Genomic DNA, 18555 nt, shown 5'->3' on the forward strand with positions numbered 1-18555 from the left:
GTCAATAAAAATAATTAAAATAGAATAACAAGTATTCATATTAAACTAAAAGCATCATTTCTTTTCTCGATCATCCCCACAAACAGATAATTTTTCACTGTTTCTCAGAGTGGTGCATTAAGCATACGCCACATAAGCCCCGCCACATTCACTTATACCACATGCGCAAGTCATTTCGTCCTGCTGGCATCTTCTTGCCCATCCTGCCCATCTTCCACATCTCCACGAGCTACTGCTTGCGCCACATTAAATGGCAAAATTGTCAAAATGCCGCAACAAATGGTGACCGTGGCACGTCCGGTTTTTGTTTTTGTCTTGTCTTTTCCAACATTTTTTCTATAATTTCTTTTGCTTTTTTTGAGGCCTCCCTTTTGTGGTAGGTGTTGCTCCTTCTAACTGGTGGAAAATGCTGAAGGCGGAGATGCATCCATGTGTGCTGTGTGTTTGTGTGTGTGCTGGCCCGTTGGCGATTGTCGTTCCAGTTTGCTGGCTGCCGCTCCATTGTTTTGTGTTTTGTGCAACAGCAGAAAACGTCGTCAACATTATTGTCAGCCGCATGTGTGGTCCTTTGTCTTAGTCTTTCCCAGCATCTCCTTGTAGTCTCTTTTTTGGCAGGATTGCATTTTGTAATTTGTTCGCTACATTAAACGCTACTTCGGCATTTTGGCAAATGCGGCAGATTCTTTGAAAGTTTCGATTTGCGGTATACCTCTTAACAAATAACCTTTTACAGTAGCAAAGCCAAACTTAAACATAAGAAAATACCCTGGGGAGGCAAGACCGCATGGGGGAATTCCAAGCTTTTTGCAAGCAAATAAAACAATGAAAATGTTCGAGCTAGTTGAGGAATCGAAATCGAAACTTTCTGCCAGTTTTCAAGGAAATTAAACAGATGCAGCGAACACGCCTCGCATAACCCCCTTGGATCCCCTGACATGCTGAATGTCGGCTTTTCTCCTTTTATTTTTGGATCCAGATGCAGGCCATGCGACATCGTAAGTGTTCGAATGCATCGGGCCATGAAGCAACTACGCCAAAATACTGAAAAATCCAACTGCAACAGCGGCAGCAGCAACAAATTCGACACAAAACTGCGCGAAAGGAAAAACTATATAAAAATGGGAAAAAGTATAATATGGAAGTCGCCTATAAAATACCCAGTAATTTACTGTTAAATATTTTAAATAGTTTTGAAACAAAAAAATATTTTTTTTTTACTTATTCAATGGGTAATAACACATTTTTTTAATCCCAAGTAGACTGATTTTGCGAATTTATTAAAACAAATTTTATACCAACTTATATCTAAACACAAAAATATTTATATTTTTATGTTTAACAAAAATACAATTTTAAAGTCCCAAGTAAAACCTTCTATATATTTAGGTAACATCAGAAATGCTTTCTTCTCTTCTTTATTTAACCAAAATACCCTTGTTCGCTTTGAGTACCGGGTATAAAAATAAAAAAGTACGAAATGCCAGGGCAACAAAGTTGCAAGTTGAGTTCAGCAAGCAGCGCACAGCGGCAGCTCTATGTAGTGCAGCTTTTTATGCTATATATTCGCCTACGTATTTGTATCTTTGTATCTATGTGAATGCTGCTCTCCTCTACCTGTGGCGCCCCGAAGATGGGACCGAGATAGAAAGGACGAGGGGTGGGGAACGGGATTGGGGATGGGGTCAACTTTTTCAAGTGCTTGGCTGTTGAGTTCTCCATCCTCGCAGCACCTCTTCACTTTCCACTTCCCTTCTTTTCCATTTTGGGGCCAAGTTTAAACAACTGCATGGACAGGCTCCTCTTCGTCCATCCGAAGGATAAACTTTTTGCTTAAAATTCGACAGGCAGAATTGTAATAATAATAATATTGTGCTCAAGCATTAGTCCAGCGACGACTGCTGCGAGGCACGACTCCGGCAACTTGAAGTTGGGAAACACTTTCCAGATGTTCACGACAATGGTCAACAGGGGGTAATTAATGCAACTGCAGCTGGGAACTTTAAGAGGAGTGTTTATCACAGGAAAAATATAAATATAGCTTAAAATGTAGTTTAGTCTGCCTTGCAGTAATAATAAATCTTCATAGTTCTTGAAATAATCACAGTGCAGTAGAGTACGGAATATATATAAAAAATATCAAACAATTTATTCGAGATATAAAATTAAAATCTTGAAGGCAAAATCACCTTTTAGTTATCTCTCAGAATTTTCTATCAACAGGTAGAGCACATTTTTTTTTTATTCGACTACTTAAGGTAGACCTTGACTATCTAAGCTTTCTACTTAAATATTGTACCAATTAAAAACAAATCACGTTTACCTTTTATTTTAGTTAAACTCATGTAATTAAAAAAAAAATTCTAGTTTTCCTAATTTTTATGAACATTTTAATATTTTATATTACATTTTTTCATTTCCTTAGCCCCTACTTATAGCCCACTGTGCAACGGCTTGAAGTTGCCTTCTCAAGTAAAGATTACTTTTTGCCCGTTGCCCAAAACAACTGCAGCGCATAAAGTATGCAAACTGCCAGATGTGTGTGTGTGTGTGTGCAGCTTTCAGTCATCCGAATCTTTATGCACTTTTATTTGCATAAGCCTGAGCAAAAGTTGCAGGAAAATCGGTGCGTGGGCCAGCCTGCAGTTCGTCCCCACACATCACTTGCCTCATTCCCCATTCCGCATGCGCTCGAGTGTAAAGTAAACATACAATAAATTATAAGCGCCCCCGCCCACTCACAGGGCCACGCCCACATGGCACACGTGGAAAAGTGCACTCGGAAAATGCCAGTGGAAATTAATGAGACGTGATGAAAAGGTGCGCTCCGCAAAATGCTTCAATTTATGCAGTTTAGCTGCAGGATTATTCGATTCAGCGAACCACGAAATTTTCATTGCGAGAATTTCACATTTGACTTTTCCGGCGTGGGAATTGCCTATCTCAGTAGCAGTAATTCAAAATTGGGCACTGGAATGCAGGAAATAAATCCAACAAACAAGTTTTCTTCTCTGTTTAGTTTTTGGAATCGTAAATTGTTGGCGAAACTGCCAAATGAGCACGTAATTTTACTCAATAACTTACAATTTAAACACTCAATTATTAAAAGCTTCGCATAGATGTATAAAAAAATTATTCATGATTTCAACTTTTAACTGTTTAATTTCATTCAATTAAAATTGAATTGATTCATTTAATATGCTTTTTCAACTGTGATGAGTGGCAATAATGTGTATAAATCATAGCTCGCAAATAACTGTTGACCGATTCGTGCGGTCCCCAAATAACTGTTTTTGTTTGAGACTTTGAGCAAACAATTAGAGAGCAACCGATTGAATTGTTCGTACAGAAATTTTGCTCGCACTCAGCCGACGAGCAGTTTTTTCGGCTTTCTTTTGCTCGGCTCGCTTACAGACCGATTGCTCCTGAACGACGTTTCAAAAAGTCTTTTGCGCATGTGTTAACGTTAACGTGCTTGGGCGATATTGCTCTCCCTTTCACTCGCACTTACTTTCAAAGGGAATACATTGTATAGTTGTATTAGTGAAAAGACTTTTTGCGATGACTTTTTCAGTCAATCGGTCTTTTAATAAGTCTCCCTGTGCGAGCGACATTCGTATCTCTCATTGAACGAGGTTCGTAACAGAGCGTCTCACGAACAGCTCAACGTAAAAGGCTCAACCGAAAACCAAATCGAAAGGAAACGAAGTGTGCTGCGCAGAGAGAGAACGAGGGGCATGCTATTTTTCGGTTGTTCTCGGGAGTAGAGCGTAAGGAAAAAAACGGTTAACAGTTATTTGCATGCTTTGGTATAAATGAATAATAATTTTAATTCATATGTGTGCGGTTCGCCAATGTAAGCTGCAGCTTAATATTCATTTTGAAAGGCTAAAATATAGTGGTAATGTGCTGTTCAGTTGTAAAAACTATTAAATTAAAATTAATAACCACTCTAAAATAGTATACCATTAACTAAGAAATCACAAGCAAATAATTCGAAATGACCTTACTGCATATCATCCAACTTCTAAAGTTTATTTCGTTAGGCTGGAAAACTTTTTGGCAATAAATAGGAACAATAAGTTTGCCAACACTTTCGATATGAGAGACACCAACTAAAAGCTAATCAACGTCAGCCTAATCATTATAATTAGCATCAACTCCAAATGCAATTAGCAGCGACATGACAAAACTTTGCAGCTTTAATAATACCCGTTAATGGTAGAGTAAAAGGGTATATTGTACTCGAGCAAAAGTATGTTATAGGTGAAATTTATCAACCTTTAAATCGGATCATTCATTAAAAAGTTATGAACAAATAGTTGTAATTCAAGCGTCCCAAGCAGTTTCTTTTCACTTCCTTTGGCTGAATAATGGGTATCTGATAGTCGACTATAGCGTTCTCTCTTGCTTTGTGTCTTCCGTCGCTCACACACCCGACTGCCTAATTAAGAACTTTACCATGCAGGCAGAGGAAGGCAGAGGAAGAGGCAGCATAACATAACGTTCTGTGTTTTATAATGGGTAGAAACTGCCAGCTTTCAGCACTCATCAGCTGGGACTTGTGTCCCGTATCATCATAACAGGAAGCAGCCCGTCAGCCAGCAGCAATACATCCACATCGACATCCTACCAACCCACCATCCCTCCATTCACCTTCATCTTTTATGTCCCGTTCTGTCCTCCGAACTCCGGAGTGCGGAAACTGCAGCGTCGATTATGTCATTCGAGAGGCGCCCCGGAGCCAGAGTTGCCCGCCATATTTGTTATTTCGTCATAATGCATGTCTTATCTGTCGCATCGGCTACATCGCTGGCAACACAACAAGAAAAAACGCCTTATGGAACATGCGATAATGATTAAATCACACGAGAGTACTTCGTACGAGGTGTTGTCTTCAAATATTTGCATTGTTTACAACTTTATTAATTAAAGCGACATGCGACACAAAGCGGAATTTAACTTAGCCATCAGCATTTTAACGAGCTGCGTAAGTATGCAGGCTTTATAACTCTTTCTAAAGTGATTCACTTTAATGGTTATATTTTTCCTTATATAAATATATTTTAGGGATTTTTAACATTTTTAAAGCAAAAAGCATTTATGAGCCAAGAGTTTATTTTTTTCTTCTTTTGAACCATTGAAAATGAGCTTCCTGGCAATGATATACCCGCATTGCTTTATTGCAAAACAATTCGCTTGGCTTTTATTTAAAAACAAAAGTTCCTTAAAAAAGTAAAATTTAAATATATTTTGCTAATTTTTGTCTTTTACTAACATTTCGGAACGGTTCTTTTTCACCTTTTCTAATAATTAGAAAATTTAATTTCATTTAAATTTTTAAAGTTAAACCGTGTTTAAGTTCATAATCATACCATTTTTGTAATGATTTCAATTTTATTTCCCCATTTTTCAACTGGACCAGTGCAGTTGACGCCATTTGATTGAAGGCCATTTGAACTGGCTTCCAATGGCATGGTCCATAAGTCCTTCTGTGATGTGCAGTTGCGCATACGCATGGCCGTTAAATTAGCGGCGACATTGTTATTATGGCCATAAGCAAATATCAATTAAATTTGAATAAAAATGCAATGCCCATAAATCCGAAGTGGTGTGGAAATTGGGCTGGCCAAACCGAGTTGCCAAATGGGGTGCCAAATGAGGCGCAACCACTTACGGCTTTCGGCAGGATTCGCCAGGACTCTCGACTCCACTTCGCACTCTCATCCTGGCACGCATCCTGTCACGCATTATAAGTTTATTATGTGCTCTTTGGCCTCGCTGCACTCGATTCTCGTTTCTGGCTCGGATTTCGGATTCAGATTCGGTTCAGGGTTTATCCTGTGACTCGTTGGCTGCATCATTTGCCATTCGCTTTTATGCTGAAATAAATGTGCATAATTTGTCGACATAAATCCCGGCGTCTGCTGGTCGGATTGGGGTTTTATTCCGGTGCGGCAAGGCACGACTTGGATCCGTTTGGATCGATGGGCGTGGGTTTTGTGGTGCGGCTGCAGTTAATTTGCTGCCTAATTGAGCGAATTGCCAACAAAATTTGTTCAGAAGTAATACAAAAGTTTGCTACAATTTTCGCTGGCGGTAAGTGAGCAAAAGTTGCAGGGTTTTAAACGGTAATTTGTATTGCAAAACCGGTATCAATTCGATTTGCCACATAAAGTACATTTGGATACAATTTTTATTACAAAAAGTATTTAACAAAAACTTTTAATTGTTTATAGAATGCAATATGAAAACCTATTTTTTATTTTTATAAAAATAAATATGATTCGACTGTGAAATCTTAAATATTCATTATCTAAATAATTAAATGATTTTTAATAACCTATAAATATGATGTAAAAACCCAAAAACCTTTGTAAGCAACCTGCTCAAAATTCGCAAGACATATCGACCTGTAAGAAAGCTTCCATTTCCTCCTTAAATTCGAGGTGAGCTACCAAGTTTTTGCCATATCTGTAATTTACATTTGCCTTTTTCTTGGCCTTTGCGTGGCTCGGACATGGTTAGGTGGCATTCGAAAGCTGACTTGACTTTTAAATTGGTCTTGCCGGAGAAACACAACCGATTGTCGCCGCCCCATGAGGTCCTGTCAGTGGCAGGAGTGACCTTCAGATGCCAACCCCGAAACCATATCAACAAACTAAACCAGAAATGCAACAGTTCAAACAAGAGAGAGCGGGCCAAAAGGTAGTTAGTTAGCCAAAACGAAAACTTTGTGTGCCGCCTAATGCAAGGGTAAACACGCATGCCACGCCCCCTGGAATCAGTTCCGAGGATCAGGACTCCATTTTGGAGAGAGGGGGATGAAAAGGATGATGGGGAGCATAACATTTCGTAATGGAGGCGCAAGTTTCTAATGGCATGATACGAACTACGAGTACGAGTACGACTACGAGTAAGTTCAAATGCAGCCTCGTCTTGCATCAACGCTTCGCATGACTGCCACACAATGCCACACATGTGGAGATTAGTAAGGGGGCGGTGGGTGGTGGGTGGTGAAGGGGGCCTGGAGTCGCCAACGCGTCCTTGAGCGCACTTTTCTGCCACTTGCCTTCTATTTGTAATTTTAACGAGCTTGCCTTTGCTTTTGTTTTTGGTTTTGTTCTCGGTTTTTTCTTCCTCTGAGCTGCTGTTTTGCTATTTTGCTTACTGTGTGTTTGTGCAGCTCGACGAGTGGCGAATGCACTTGTGCAATATTTACAGCAGGCGCTCAAAGGCGCTTTCTTGTCCTGTTTTTGCCAGCCAAATCTTCCGCTTTTCGCGCGTGTCTCAAAAGAAAACGAATTTCCTTCAGCGTTTCCTGGCAGTCTCGGCTGTGCATTTGAAGAAGATTTGATATGGAGCATACACACTCAACCACTAAGACATCAACCAAAAGAAAACTCTCTTTTTTCTCGCCGCCCCCGGCAATTTCCGGCGGAAGCGCGAAAAACTTTTGCAGGTATTTAAGTGGCCTCTCCTGTGCCTTCAAACTTGGCAACATTCCCTAGGCCAACTACTTACTTTGGCCCATTCACCGCATTCAAGATCTTGGCGTCTACTTCGCCTTGCGCCATTCTTCAATGTGCACACTTCCGTTTCCGGCCTTTGGCACCGGGGGAGTTTGGCGGGGGTAGGAAGGGAAGGGCGGCAGAGCAGGCAGAGCGACAGCACCAGCAAAACAAGCAGCTCGAATCCCAAGTATTTTTAATCGTAATAGACGTCCAAGTACAGTTCATTAAAAATTAAATAAAAAAGCAAACTTTCCAAATAACAGGGCGCCAAAAGTTAGGCAACTACATTTACTTTGGGTACCTTTACCAGCAACGTTCTTACAACTTAAAAAATATAAATATTACTGCCTTTAGTTTAGCTTAAAATATTTAATTTTAAATGTTAAACGTTCTAAAAAATTGGAAAATATAGATATATTATTGCCTTAGTCTGAAAACAGCTTTACATTTTTTTTTTTCAAATTTTTTCCCTTTAACAACACGAAGCAAATATAAAGAAAGAGTAGACTCAACATATTTATTTTTAATGTTTTTTTATAAATTAAAAAAAAACATTCATCTCCCTTAGCTGGCAAAATAGTTAGGTATTTATTTTATGGACCTACAAAAATATTATAATTAGAAACACTATCAAATATTTATTTGAAATTCATTCTTTAAAATTAAAGAAATAATCACTTCTTACTCAATATTAAATCCTTAAGTTTTTTTTTACGGATTTACAACTTTTACCAAAATTATATTGTCTTCAGTCTAAAAGCAGACAAAAATAATTTTTTTAAAATTTTTTAAATATTCCCATGAATTACAACAAATAACTAGATCCCCCTTCGGTAGCAAAATAGTTAAGTGTTTATTTTATGGACTTACAACTTTTACCAAAAATAATGTTTAGGCCATAAATTATACAACCAAACTTGGGCTAACCAACACAATTTTCAACTAAGTGCATACACGGATATGTACAGCCAAACGTCCTTAAGTAGGGACTACAGTAATGATTTGCATATGTCTTTCGGCTGTCGGCACATGGCATGAAATACGATTTCGTATTTACTTTTACAGCAAATTGCTTTTAGTGGCTGCGACTTGGACGCGCCTAACAAATTATGTAAGCGTTTTCCATGTCCTCGCTGTGTGGTTGTGGCCTCTGATTTATGTTCGAGAAGCGCTTGAGACTTCCAACGAAATAAACCCGAAAAACCGCAAATCAACCGCAAGTCACCTTCTCACTCATAAGCCAATTTTAATTAAAGCAAAACATTTTGGGAAAGGTGGAATTGCAAGAAGAATGCAATAAACGGCTAGAAATTGGAGGAGAAGAAAATGTGCCATGGAAAATGCGGAATGTGCCATTTGTTGGGTGAAAAGTGAAAGTGGAAAGCGAAAAGCAGGGAACGCAAAGGTATTTAACTATGCAGTCTGCTGACACGGTAAAAAAAGGTGTGTCCTGGGGAAAGGACAAGCAGAGGAAAAGCCAAAATGAATGCAATGAGCCGAAGCCAGAAAATGGCCTTGGCCCTCTAAGCTTTTCCACTTTTCTAGCTATTTGTTATTCATTCAAATTTTGAATTTCCAATGCAAATTAATTGGACTGGCAAATTGTTATGGGGAAGTTAACTTTGTACTATAGCAGTGTATAATTTGCACTGCATAAAAAAGTAAGAGAGTGTAACTCGGTCTACTTAATTAGGACCTCAAAGATTAAATATTTAAAAACTGTATTACAAATTGAAATTTGTAATAACTATTCATTTAAACACATACGCTTTGCCTTTAAGAAACTTTAAAAGCAGGGTGATTATTTACGGTCCCTGTTTAAAACCCATCTTACCTTTAAAATGTGTATTTATTTATTTATTTATTATAAAAATTATAATATTTTAACAATAAAGGAACAAATATGCTATCAAATAAATATTATCAATATATAGCAAACTCTGTTGGCAGTTTAGTGGAATAAATTTATTATTATTTATGTACTGTTTATTAAAATAGTGCTTGTTTTACTTTATACAAAATTTATTTTCACAATTATATATGGTTTCAAATTGGAACTTCCAATAGCCCAAAATTAAATATTCACCTATGATATTACAACATTTGTTAAACGATTCCGCGCCCAAAATGCCATCGATTTTAGGAGAAGACCACGTTTATTTTGTACACTATAGAAAAAGGGAAATAGGGACGCAAATCGATTTTTTGCCCAGTCGCGGGTGGTCATTAAAGGTGTGTTCTATTCTGCTAAGGACAGGTGAGCGTGACCTGGCAAATTACTTAATTAACGCACTTCTCTGACAAAGGCAAACTCGGTCTCCGTCCGTCAAGTTTGGTGAGTATTCCGAATTGTAAAGAGACCAGACCTCGACCTTGTTACTCACAGACGGAATTGTGTGTAAATGCCATTGAGTTTGATGGGATTTTGGTCTAAAACTTGACCTCTTGACCTCGCCGAAAAACAAAGAGCAGAGCTGTTTAAAATGATGGGAAAAATCAATGGAATTCGAGTTCTAATCACAGGCTGTCAATACCTTTTGTGTGCCACACATTGACAGGCCTCCATTAGTGGAATCAAATATGCAGACTTTGCCAATTAGATGAATTTTTGATGTTGCCAACAAATAAGCCATAAAAAGTGTCAACATGTCCTGTAGACAACAGCACACAAGCACCGTATACCGTATCCTATATACCTAGAGCACGTTCGCATTCCGTCGACATGTAAAACAAAAACAAGTTTTCTCCCATAATCTTGATCTACTTTTCATGTACCGCGCAACGAGCTCTTTGGCTTATTATTTATTGGCTTTTTGATAAGCTAAAATGGCCAAGTGAGCGTCTTTCTTTACGACTTTATAATGCCCGCTCTGTTCTGTTCGTCGAGGCACTCGCATAAATCTTACGACTAAAGACTGAGTTGTTTTTTATTTATTTTTTTGCCAGTTTGATTTCTTTGTGACTCCTTCGAGGGCCATAAAACAATTACCAGGACCTGTTTAAAATTGCATTTGCTATTGACAGTGGACAAGCAAGCAGGAAAAGGCAAACAGGACACACAATCACTGAAATGGGTCCCTCGCCCGGATTCTCAGTTTGAAACATTCTGTTTGCCCAAAGCCCTGCGACGATTCTCGCATGTCTGTCAACATATTCCACAAATTTACTCTGCCATTCAATATTGGTGCTTGCTAAACATTTTCAGTCGAGCCGCGATGACTGGAATCCACATTACGCATACGACTAGTGAACAAAGTGGTTAAACTCTACTTTCAACGAATTTCGACAACTTGCCAGCTTTTATTTGTCTAAGGAATCATTTACTAGGGGTTCAATGGAGCATACGTATAGAACTATAAAATACTGCGTATTTCAATCATTTCTAAAGGATTTCTATAACTTTTAGTGTAAATTCTATTTCAAGTTACATATTTTAAACAATGAGTTTTCCAACATGTTATAGAATTAAATACATTTATAAAATATTTACAACCTTTAATAATGGAAGCTATTATAAATTATATTATATATATATTAGATTATATTAAATTCTAATTTGGAATTCCTGTTAAAAATATAAATGATGAAAAAACTACATTTTTTAATAGTTAAACTAAATTCTAATTTTGAAGTCCTATTCAAAATATTAAGGAAAAATATTAACTATATCAAATCACTGTTGGAATTCCCATTGTAGATTATATTGATTGAAAATAGTTTAATAAATCAATTGTACTCACTTCACGTGTGAATTATTTTCATAAATTATGCCATTTGCTGGAGCCATTCGTCGATTTCATTTCCGAGTACTGGTGTTTGTTACAGGTTACTTGAATTATTGAATGCTTTGCAGTTAAACATATGCCTTTCAATGATTATGGACAAACAATTTCACTTTGCACAGACACAAAAACATTAGCTTATTATTTCCCTTTAAGCTGGATTTAAAAATATTTAACTATTTTTAATATATTTAACTTGTAGTAACACACGTATGTAAGTAACTGATGGTTTAGATTATAGACACCAATCGCATGAGATCTGAAAGTATAAAAAAAGGGGAAACATAAATTAGATATGGGAGTTAATATTTTAGTCACATACACCGTACATCCACCCCTGCTAAAACCCTTTATCTAATTTCCCAAAAAGCCATTCCGTGACCTTGCCAAGAGCATTAATAACAATTCTCCTGGTATAATTTGTTGTAAATGCACGCGTAAGAGGCGCTAACCCAAAAGCAACGCCCACTGAACAATTTGATTGCACAATGGCTAGACACCAGCTACGAAAACATTTTGACAGGATACGCTTACTGGGCATGTGTGTGTTTGTGTGAATTGGTATAAAGGCACATAAAGGATAATAAAGGGTTTAGCTACGCATACAAATGACAAAAAATATATATTGGTTCACATGTGTTTGTCTGTACATTTTTCGGAAAAATGTTTCGTGTTGCACAGTGGTAAAGTATCAAAAATATATATCTGTCTGAAATACAAATACTATTTTATCTTGCTCCAAAATAAAAGCTAATATTTCATGGTTTTTGTGTACTTTGGCTATCTACGCACAGAGAAAATTAAGAGAAATAAATACTGAATATTTATTCTGGAATAAATAAAAGAAATTAATCTAAGTAAAGAAAACGTATTTTGCATAAATTTAGCTTGAAATTATTTAGAGCATGTAGATAAATCTAAAGCAACTTTTCAGGCCTGGTAAAACAGAAGTCGTAATATACGACCACTTGAGAACTAACCAAACGAAAACAATTTCCCCTCACGTTATTTCCACATGCTGTTTTGCTGTTAATGTGGCTCTGTGCTCACAAAGGGTCGCCCCTTTTCTTAATAATTTTGTTCTTTTTTGTGCTTAGTTGTGGGAGCAGCTGTACAACAACGAGATTGAGATCCCATTTTTAGGCATTTAATGCACGTTTCAGGCATGTTCACCAATTTTGGAAAATATTATGACATGTGGGTAAAGCCATTTACATAAATATATAAAAAATCTAGCATTAAAAACAGAATTAAGCATGTTCCTTCAAGGATTTTAAAACTGGCGTAAAAACTCTCGAACGAAAGAAAGCGAGCTGCATGTTTACGGTGGCCATAAAGTACGATAATATAAAAATAAATTCAAAGCTGACAATATCGGCGCAATAACGACTCCCTGCATTTACGAGTTGGTTCAGCTGTAAATACGTTCGTAAAATAAAAGAAAATCATTTAAGGTGGTATTACAGTTCAGCGAGTTAAAAGAGTTTATGGCTCTACATTGCACAAAAATTTCAGATAGAACCCATAAAGTTTCTCTCTCAGTTTTCTTTTACTATTTCTCAGTTTCTCATGTGAACTTCCTATTCTACACACAAATATAATATAAGGGACTGCAATATGGTGTGTAAATATTTGTGAATCAAACTACAAAGCTTTTCAACTGCATTTTCTGCTGGGCCAAACGTGATGAATTATTTGTGAACCGTTTAAATTCTCGTCTAACGTTAAATTATTCATTGGAAATATTTAAAAATTTGCGGCTCCCTGGATTAATTAATTTCTCGACTGTAAACGAATAAATTATGGGCCCTGGCTGTATTTCTTTTATTTTTCCAGAAACCTGTGGCCCAAAAACCAACAACAATAAAAGTGCCAGAACCTCACCCACGCAAACGGAAAATGTAGGTCAGCAATGTGAATTGAAAATCAGAATAAAAACAAAAACAAATACCACATACTCAGACCGACACACATGCGGTAGAAAAATTAGTATGTGTGTGTGTGTATTTTGAGCTTTGTCGCAGTGTAAAATCAATTTTCATGAAATGTGCCACGCGTCGTATGAGTAATCAGCGGGGACAAGCCAAACAAACAAAGCCTGGGCACGAACAAAGAGCAAAACGTATGCGTAATTCGTGTATTGACGGCGGTAACATATTGTGGTATAAATCAATTTAGCGCTAATTTCAATAAACCAAACGGGTCCATAAAACACCAATTGATATAATTCGATAAGTAGAAAACATGGCGGTTAAAGACCAGGCCAACTTGTCGACCAGTTTATAGCCCGTAACTATTTTTAGATGACCTTGCTTACTTAGTTAGGCCGTAGTGGCTTAGAAAGTCCAAAAGCTCGCATAACTTATGGCTTATTGATGATAAATCCGTTTTAGAAAATCAATTTATTAGACAAGAATTCAATTCTATTTCAAATTAAGCCCCATTTACTCCGAAGACTAGACTATTATTATCAATCTAAGAGAAAAATCTGCCTTAAAAACATTTAAATAATAGTAATATTATGTATTAAACATTTCAAAACAATATACAACTTTAAGCAATAATAATATATTCCGATAGTACTTTTTTTTAAACAAAATAAATATTTTGAAGTTTTCAATTGAGTTTTAATTAAAGAAGGATCAAAAAAAAACAAGAAAGGAAGCTAGCTTCGGCCAGCCGAAGCTTATATACCCTTGCAGATCATTCCTATTAATTAACAAATCGCAAAAATGTTCAATTTTCTAATATTTCTCATTAATTTTCCGATCGTTCCTATGGCAGCTATATGATATAGTCGTCCGATTTTGATCAAATTAAAATTGAAATTCGGAAATATTTGAAAAGAGTCATATCCTAGAGTAGAAGATAATACAATAAAAACCAAAGAAGCTAGAATTTATTTCCTATTACTTTTCCATTAATTTTCCGATCGTTCCTATGGCAGCTATATGATATAGTCGTCCGATTTTGATAAAATTAAAATTGAAATTCGGAAATATTAAAAAAGAGTCATATCCTAGAGTAGAAGATAATACAATAAAAACCAAAGAAGCTTGAATTTATTTCCTATTACTTTTCCATTAATTTTCCGATCGTTCCTATGGCAGCTATATGATATAGTAGTCCGATTTTTTAAATAATTAATTCGAAATTCAGAAATATTTAAAAAATAACATCCCCAAAAGTAGAAGGTAATATTTCAAAAAACACCGAAGCTAGAATTTTTTAAAGTTTTTTTTTTCCTATTGTTCCTATGGGAGCTATAAGATATAGTTGTCCGATCCGGTCGGCTCCGACATATATACTACCTGCAATAGAAAGAAGACTTTTGCGAAAGTTTTGTCCCGATAGCTCAAAAACTGAGAGACTAGTTTGCGTAGAAACAGACAGACGGACAGACGGACAGACGGACAGACGGACGGACAGACGGACAGACGGACAGACGGACATGGCTAGATCGACTCGTCTTGTGAAGCTGATCAAGAATATATATACTTTATGGGGTCGGAAACGTCTCCTTCACTGCGTTGCAAACTTCTGACTGAAATCATAATACCCTCTGCAAGGGTATAATAACCTTTTTAAAGTAGGGGAGAGTGGGGGAATTTCGTCACAGGGGCAATTTCGTCACCTGCAATATCTCGGAATCCATAAGTCGTAAAAATATATAATTTTTTTGTTTTAGTCCTTCAAGACGGCCAGACACAACCAATGCACTTGTTTTGCACAGAAGGCCAAGATAATTAAGCTATAATATTAAATGTGTTTTAACAGTTCAAAAGCTACATTTAGTTCTCGACGAAATTTTTTCTGTATGCCACAATTCAAAAGGAATAAGATACACGATTTTTTATATAATACACAGTGCTATAATGTGCATTTCTGCGTCAGTGATTTTTAACTTCGCGCCTAATTTCGCAAGAAAAATAATTATTTCTAAAAAAGTACGGTCTGGGGAAATTTCGCCACCCTACGCTAAGGGTAAATTCGCACCTATTTTAAATACATATTTTTATATTTGACGAGCTGGCTAACGAACAGACTACCAGCAGCAGCAACAAATATAGGACGTCAACAAAAATGGTACGCTTGATCAGTGTAGCATATTTTCAGGCGTTAAACTCCCTACATTTTTCAGGTGACGAAATTTCCCCAGTTGTGTGGTGATTTTACCCCCCTGTGTGGTGAGATTGCCCCAGTATATTGGTTTTACATTTTATTTTTTTATAAATCACCAAGCTAATTAAAAAAATAGGGGAATGTCACATTTTAAAGCTTGGTGCTAACCGCATTCAACAATAAAAATAGAAATATGATAACGTGTCTCAAGATGGACAAAAAATAGCTTTGAAAAAATGCTGACGAAATTCCCCCACTCTCCCCTAATAGAATTCTGAAACAATAATATCTATAACCCCTCTTTAGTATTTTATCCACTTAAAAACTAAACCCACCCAAAAGTAGGCAAGTGAAATTTGTTACCTTGTTTGTGAGTTTAGTCGAACATTAATTTCTGGTACGTTTTGTGGTTTTGTTTCAGTATGTTTGCATTTATCTATATAATTGAAGCATTTATGGTTGGAATTTAATTTTCATTGGATGGTAGCTTTTGCTTGTGTTTTCATATCATCAAGACTATGATGATAAAGTAGCAACAACACATGAGAATCTTAAAGTTGGGCAATTTGCGGCCTTTGTGCTTTTGCTTATTTAGCTTGGCCTGCAGCTGCAGTTGAAGTCGGAAGTGCTCGTAGCCCGAATTGGATTTACTGAGGATGACGTTATTCTTTTCACCTTCATGGCCTCCGTCGCTATTGTCACCGAATTTGATGTCGTCGCAGGTTTTTATGCACATCTTCCACGGCTGACCTCTATTCTTCCATTCGGATTATCCGGCGAGAGAATTTATTTGATTACACTTTCACAGTTTCACAATGGCTTTTCCTTGTGCGCTCATTTCCCTTTGCAGTTTATACGCGCAGTTTGTTATCAATGTCAGGGGTTTTCATGGCTGCCCAAACTTTGCCTGTAGCAATTTTCATAAAATATATGAAAAACCAAAGAAGAACTTCAGTTAAAGTTAGTTGATCAAACATTTGCTGGCCAAAAATCCAAGAGGTTAATAAACATAAAACGGAAGCACCAACTCAAACGGGAAGGAAATTCAATGATGGCTCGTTGAGGAAAAACAACAAGAAAAAACCCATTGACTATGGTTAGCAGAAGGAGGCTCTTTGGTTGGACACACAAAGTTTGTGATTTTTTTGGTGGGCAAAATTTGAAACTACATTTGTTTGCTAACCGTAGACATATTGCCAGTATATTAGCTTAACAAGAAAGTTAAAAACGTAGTTAAAATATTGTTAAAAATTCGAACAATTGGGAGAAAAATATAATAATAATATTAATAATAAATAAATAAAATATGCGGAGCCAAAACAAATTTTTTATTCACATTTTTTTTATGTGAAAATAACAATAAATTAATATTCGAACTATATTAATAACATTTTTTTATAAATATTTTTAGACTTGATCTTATTTTAAAGAAAATTGTTTACCAACCATTTTATGTAAATTTTACCCATCATATTCATTTTTGCCTTGAAATGTAATTAAAAATTCAAATAAATCCTTCCTTTATGCATTGATGTTTAGAGAAAGTGTTCTTTACTTATTTTCGGCTGTGTTTCTTGTAAAAGTCCTAAATAGTTATTCCCAAAAACAAGTTTTTAACGTAAAAGTTAAGGACTAAACCTGAATTTCTCCGTTTCCCAAGCAGTTAACTTAATCACGCACCCGTTTTTAACCTACGGAAATGTATGGCGAGGCATAAAACATTTGTTATGGCCAAGGGTGAGGATGCTCAAGGGACTCCTTCGGGCTGAACGGAGACGGAGACGGCAAACGCGTTTAATTCAATCTCATTGGGAAATATCGCACATACGCCACGTGCGCCCGACCGACCGACAGGCCCCACCTGGGCAAAAACTGTGTGAATAATTTTCGCACAAGTTAGCAACTTTCACTTTTCACTTCATTTGACGCGAACTTTTGGCGCTGATATTGTTGCTGCTTTCATGGCCCAGTAGTCGCTGTTCCTTCCACTTTTGGTAAGGCCGTGTGGCAAACGCTTCGCTTGCTGCCGTTTTGTATACTAAAGGACATGGGTTTGCCACTGGATGCCAAGCAGCTGCGTCCTCAGGTCCTGTGGGAAGAAAGCTGACTCTCTCTGGGCTCTCTGGCTCTCCAAATTCTGCGCGCGCAGGAGCCTACGGAGAGTTGCCAACTTGGCCAGTTCCTGGCTTGTTTTTAAACAACAACACAACAGTTGGGAAGTACCCTTATATATAGTATGGTAGTATGTCCAAAGTCATCGTCGTTGGCCATGTTTTCGAGCTGCTCCTGCTGCTGTATTCTGTAAGTTGTATGCTGTTGCTATTTCCCGCTGCACTTAACTTGAACTTTTGGAGCTGGCTTGTCGAAAAGTTGGCAGCGGACAACTTCAAGGCTTTTTCAAAGATTTCACTTCAAGCTGAGACATTCAGGCGTTGGCCTGGCCAAAACACTCCGACATTCTCTCACCCATGAGCACATATATGTATGGAGCTACTACTCCTTAGCCACATCCTTGCGCGGCTCACACGCCCACCAAACGACTTTGAAACAAATTCACGTTGGCCTTTGGCTTTGGCATTGGCCACTCTCATTAAAGCCAGAAGTTATTGTCTTGTTTGGCATACAGAAAGGCATATATGTACATAAGATATACAGCCCATCAAGTTGACTAATTTGATGCTTTCAGCTTAGTGTCTGTCAATGAGTCTATAATGGTGCCCGAATGACTGCTCTAAATGTGGCCTACAACCAAATGCGATTCTGACAAATGTGAGTTTTTATTTGAAAACAGTGAAGAATAATAAATCGACCCGTTTCTTTATATTAGCTAAAAAGATTTCAATTCTTTTTTAATTTCATGTATTTATTGTATTATATCTGTACAGATTTGGTGTGTTTCTTAATACCAACCTATAAGTGTAGAAAATTTTAAAATCGGAGTATTCATTAAAAAATCATGAGCAAATAATGGAATGCAAACAGTGAGAGTAGTCAATTTACTGCTTGCAGTCGACTATAAAGTTCTGTCTTGTTTTTAAAATATTTTTGATAACTTTCGATGCTGAAAGCTAAGTACATAAGCTGGAAAAAAACTTGGACTAAGAATTTTTTGAACTTTATGAGTCATTAAAATCGTTTAT

At 36.9% G+C, this 18555-nt stretch overlaps 1 protein-coding gene across 1 annotated transcript in view; it reads right to left on the bottom strand.

Annotated features, from left to right (window-relative positions):
• Window positions 1-16232, bottom strand: part of LOC108058208 (uncharacterized) — a 58577-nt gene extending 42345 nt beyond the window's left edge. The window contains exons 1-2 of the mRNA XM_044395115.2: window positions 15779-16232; window positions 11252-11552 (exon numbers count right to left, since the gene is read on the bottom strand). Of these exons, the coding sequence (XP_044251050.1) occupies window positions 15918-16151 (234 nt within the window). The 5' untranslated portion in view covers window positions 16152-16232 and the 3' untranslated portion in view covers window positions 11252-11552; window positions 15779-15917. The remainder of the gene's footprint in view (window positions 1-11251; window positions 11553-15778) is intronic.
• Between the last annotated feature and the right edge of the window lie 2323 nt (window positions 16233-18555).

The sequence above is a fragment of the Drosophila takahashii genome, chromosome 2L (genome assembly GCF_030179915.1).
Source record: "Drosophila takahashii strain IR98-3 E-12201 chromosome 2L, DtakHiC1v2, whole genome shotgun sequence".
Lineage (NCBI taxonomy): Eukaryota > Metazoa > Arthropoda > Insecta > Diptera > Drosophilidae > Drosophila > Drosophila takahashii.